The 5,496-nt window shown below is 36.3% G+C and overlaps 1 protein-coding gene across 1 annotated transcript; it reads left to right on the plus strand.

Moving 5' to 3' along the window:
• Positions 1 to 380: 380 nt before the first annotated feature.
• LOC106690427 (serine/threonine-protein phosphatase 6 regulatory ankyrin repeat subunit B) lies at positions 381 to 5,490 on the plus strand (the record flags this gene model as incomplete). The annotated part of the gene is given in 1 exon segment (XM_067048588.1): positions 381 to 5,490. A coding segment is annotated over 1 exon segment (3,267 nt), but the record flags the coding sequence as incomplete, so codon positions are not given.
• Positions 5,491 to 5,496: the final 6 nt, after the last annotated feature.

Here is a 5,496-nt window from a genome sequence, read left to right on the forward strand (position 1 = left end):
AGAGGATACTAAAATAAAAAAATCTTCAACAGTTGTCAACTAGTTTGAACTGGAAAAATACAATTAAAACATAACATCCATTGACAAAACGCATATACCAATATGAATTGTTATTCTTCCGGAATTGGATGGACAGAAGGTACGGAATTTGAAAATTGGAAGGGTATTAGAACAACGAATGAAGTAGGGAATACAATTCCATAGGGTCGAGGAACGAATGAGGAAAGATCTACCAAAGGCTGCGGTTCGATGGGAGTTACATATAAGTCTGAAGACCGTAAGTGGGTATTGCGGGAATGCACTGAGGATTTAAATTAAAGGATATCAGAGATGTACAGTGTATGTATTATGTATTAATTCGATTATTTTTATGATTTTAGGAGGTGAGACAGAGAGGTTTAGAGCATTCAACTATTGGAAAAAATCACCGACAAGACCAACTACTTGGTAATAGACTAAGAAGAAACTCTGGACCGGATGAAAATGTTCTTTTACACCGTGCCATAGAAACCGGAAATATCCATGAAATTACTGAACTTCTCGAACACGGGGCCGTAATCAACAGCAGGGGCAAATTCGGATATACGCCTCTCCACATTGCTGCTAGAAAGGGTTACGAAAATATTGTTCATTTACTTTTGGAGAGGAATGCCAGTGTAGATATAAGAGATATGTATAATAACGCCCCGATACATAATGCAGTATCCATGGGGAAGCTGAATATTGTTAAGGTACTTCTAGATCATGGTACTCGTATCAATAGTATAGGAAACTCCAGTAGAACACCCCTGCATTTTGCAGCCTTGAAGGGCTATAAAAATATAGTTCATTTACTGTTGGAGAGGAACGCAAGTGTCAGTATACGAGATATGTATAATGGCGCTCCAATACATGATGCAGTATCAAATGGGGAAATTAATATTGTTAAGGAACTTCTAGATCATGGTGCTTTTATCAACGATAAGGGAACTGCTGGATTCACGCCTCTCCATATTGCCGCTATGGAAGGCTACGAGGATATTGTCGATTTATTGTTAGAGAGGAATGCAAGCGTGGACATAAGAGATAAACATAATTATGCTCCAATGCATTACGCAGTACTACAGAATAAATACAACGTTGTTAGAAACCTTCTAGATCACGGCGCTGTAATAAATTCTAAGGGACAATTAGGGGCCACACCGTTACATTTCGCTGTCTTAAAAGGCTATGAAACTATTGTTAATTTATTGTTATCAAGAAATGCAAGTGTGGACATAAGAGATATGGTAGATTACGCTCCAATACATTATGCAACCATTCATAATAAACTGAAAGTTATTAAGATACTTCTTGATCATGGTGCTGTTATCAACAGTCAGGGAGAGTTTGGTAAAACGCCTCTCCATATTAGTGCTAAAAGGGGATTTGAGACTATTTTCAATTTACTTTTAGAGAAGAATGCTAGTGTAGATTTGAGAGATACATATCATGATGCAGCAATTCATCACGCAATAAAGGGTAAACAAATGAAAATTGTTATCGGCCTTCTGGATCACGGGGCGAATATTAATATGAAAGGAGCAAACGGGAACACACCGCTCGTTTTGGCGTTAAGAGACAGAAAAATGATTAAGGTTCTAAAAGAACGTGGTGCTGATGTGAATTCACAAAACCGCTATGGCGAAACGGCGTTACATGAAGCTGCTGAAATAGGTCATGATGCTGTCGCAGGTTACTTGCTATCCCAGAACGCCAGTTTGGGAATTCAAGATTACATTTGCTATGCTCCTCTACAACGAGCCGCAAATAACCAAAAGATTAACGTTATAAAGACTTTGTTAGATTACGGAGATGATATAAATAGAATTGGTTGTAACAACATTACAGCTTTACACTTGGCAATAGAGAGGAATAATACTAAGCTAACTGAATTTCTTTTAACAAAGAATGCTGACCCCAATGTGATGAGCCAAGAAGGATATACACCCCTAGATGTAGCGTTTTTAAAGTCAACAGAAGAACTAATAGAACGACTTTTAGAACATGGAGCAAAAGTTGAAGACAAAAGTTTCTTAGGATCAAAAATTCTGTTTGATGCGGTTTCAAAAAAAAATATGAATCTTATGAAACTTTTATTGAATAGAACTGAACACTTTGAAAAATATCCAACTGTTATACTGAACTATGCAATTGGTATGAATTTTATAGAAGAAGTTAAACTACTCCTCAAGTTTGGAGCAAATATAGAAAAGAAAGACATTCACGGTAACCTTCCTCTTTTTTCAGCTGTTATGTCAAAAAATGTGAATTTGGTTGAATTGATTCTGAAAGCAAGTACGGGAAAAGTGGACAGTAAAAATTACGAAACGTTTATAGATGCGATTTCTGACGTAAAGTTGGTTACATCTCAAAATAATGAAACAGAAATCCATAAGCTAACGGTTCTCCACATAGCTTCCTGTTATGGGCTCACGGAAATAGTTAAGCTGTTGATATCAAATCGGGCTTCATTGGAAGTAAGAGACGAACGGGGATATACACCACTCCACTACGCCTGTGAGGAGGGCCATTTCGAAGTAGCAAAGTTGCTTTTAGATTCCGGAACCAAAACGAATCCTGCCGATATCAACGGCACGACTCCACTACACATCGCCTGCAGACTCGGTTCGCTTGCAATAGCCCGCCTACTACTTTCCCATCCTATAGCTGCCTTAGATTATGCTGACAATTATGGATACACAGCTCTTCACTATGCGTCTTTGAGCGGTTCGCAAGAAATTGTGGAGTTTTTACTGAATCTTGGTGCTAACAAAGAAGCGAGAACTAATGACCTCAAAACTCCTCTGCATTTCGCATCCCTCGGTGGTCACAAAGAAATCGCGAAGATATTATTGAAGGCAGGAGCCAACAGAGAACCAACAGATATTGATGATATGACACCACTGCATTTCGCGGCTAGGGAAAGGCACCCGGATATGGTCAAATTTTTCCTTACTTTTATTATTGGTCATTTTATGGGAAACAAAAACGGCAATACACCGCTTCATTTAGCTTGCGAACGCCATGATAAATCCACAAGAAGTGAAAAGACCATTGTTACAATGCTTGCAGAACTTGGAAATGTAAGCCCATTCAATTTTGACCTCATGTCGCCTTTGCACATTGGGTCCAGAGACAATTCCACAGGCTGTGTAGAGGTACTTTTAGCACATGACGCTAACGAATTCAGAGGAGATAAACTGTTAAATCTCCCAATACATTACGCTGCATTGAATGGTAATTTGGAAATAATATTGATGCTACTGAGGAAAGATCGTCGCCTTGGCTCTTCAGTCAATAGCAATGAGGAAACTGCTTTGTTCTTAGCGGCCAGGGAAGGCCACACTGATGTAGTAGCATTGCTTTTAGAATATGGAGTCGTTGGTTTGAGGCCTGATGTAAAGGAAAGGACTGCTCTACACCGAAGTGCTACCAGAGGTCACTTAGAAATAGTAAAACTTCTACGAAAACACCGAGCAAATACAGATAAGCAGGATAAATGGGGCTTCACAGCATTGAACTATGGTGCTTCTTGGAGGGGGCACCAAGAGGTTATAGGGTATCTTTCGGATACCTATCTGAACATTACTTTGACGTCCTATTTAGACAGATCAAATCCTTTCTAAGCATAATTTTGAAAAAATAAAAATAGTTATTTAACCACTACGTACAAACCTATTTATTTTTTTATTACACTGTATTTTATTCGGAGCGTTCATATCCTTATAAACGAGTTATACCGATGGTGATGTCAATATATATTAGTTTAATATTATAATGAAGATATTCTTTAAAGAGATTGTAAATGTAAAAAAAAATGTTTATTTCACTAAAATAATAAATAAATAACAAAACATAAGGTATAAATCGCATACTTTATCCATTTTAATATTTTTAAGAATGCATTACCTGACAAGAGACGACTTTAGGTTTTAACAGTTCAAAAGAGAAGATACGAATTTGTATGCAATAAAAACCAGTAAAATATGCAGCAGAAAATGCAATAAAATAAAATATATACATCTAAAAATCGTGTATAAATCTTTTCAGTTGTATAATAGAGTTTACGAGGATTGTTCGTAAGCTGGTGGAGGGGAGTTACGGACTGTCAGCTGACAGCTGTCAGGTCTATATCAGCTGATCGTGTAGAACAACTGACCGATTGTATATACATATATAGACGGACAAGCTCCACAAATAGATCAGTCTTTGAGTTTACTTCAAGTGTTTCATTTCGCACTCCTCTATCTCCTATTATTTTTTAGTTTCACTCCAGTAAATGATAACTTATGTAAGTTACGGCCGAATGACGATAACAACTGACAGGCCGTATCAGCTGATCGAGTAGAACATGATATGTATATATAGATGTATTGGACTAAATAAAGCTAGTCTATTTCTTGAACCCGTAAGAGTCATTTCACATCCTTTTATTACTGCTTTCTCTCGATGCTACTTAAATTATATAAATATAATTGACCACATAATTTCAAATAATGAAGTAGAGTTTTTCATGATTTAATTTATGTTTAGTTTTACCTAAGTTAGAAAATTCTTAAAGTTATTACTAGTATTATCATATTTTTATATCTCTTTACGTCGAGTATACGCGACATGTTTGAAATAGCAATAAAACCGTTTACGGTCTCCTCCCATACATTCCCTGTACGCTTCCGACTTTCAAAGTCTGATTTCTCTCAAGTTGAACAGGTAGGTGTCCCTGATTAGTTCTTTACTCATTTATCATTATTAATTTTATTTTTATTTATCCCTTATAGTGTGATAAATTATGTTTTACTTGGGACTCTTTCGTGTCCCTTTTAAGACCAGAATCCGCTTTAAGTTTGTAGCTTGATTGTCTATGAATTGATAGTATTTATATTATTTATTTATTGAAATTTACAATAATTCAATTTCATAAATGTTTCAAAACACATATTAAACTTGGGAAGGACCAATCAATGGTGGTACTTCAATCATTGCTTTAAATTAGAAGATCCCGAGGCCATCTTCTTTTAAGACGCCTCGGAGAATTATCAGAGATTCTTAAGGATAAGAGATTAAAAACCAATGGGTAAGAATTCCGCAATGAAGAAGGGTATTCACCTATTTCAGGCCAAATCCGCAACAAATGGGATGTTGACGTCTTTATGAACGAGTTTATTTGTGACGTATTAGTATGGTTATGAAAAAAAATCTTGGTTGGTATGTTATGAATGTGGACCAGAGTATTCTGAACTCTAATTGTGGTAAATTGGAAGAGTTGACTGGGACGGAATTGGATACAACTTGGAACAAAAACTAGACTTGAATATTCAACTAAAGACAAAACAAGACATCGACGAAGCTATAGAAAAACTCACAGAATCAGTAAGAACAAGTATAAATGACAACACTTATAGAACTAGTAAAATGAATAATAATAAACAAACTAACCTCCCACAGTATATTCGTATCTTAATAAGGGAAAAACGA

Source organism: Halyomorpha halys, unplaced genomic scaffold (genome assembly GCF_000696795.3).
Source record: "Halyomorpha halys isolate HHAL.00 unplaced genomic scaffold, Hhal_1.1 Scaffold1713.1, whole genome shotgun sequence".
Taxonomy (NCBI): domain Eukaryota; kingdom Metazoa; phylum Arthropoda; class Insecta; order Hemiptera; family Pentatomidae; genus Halyomorpha; species Halyomorpha halys.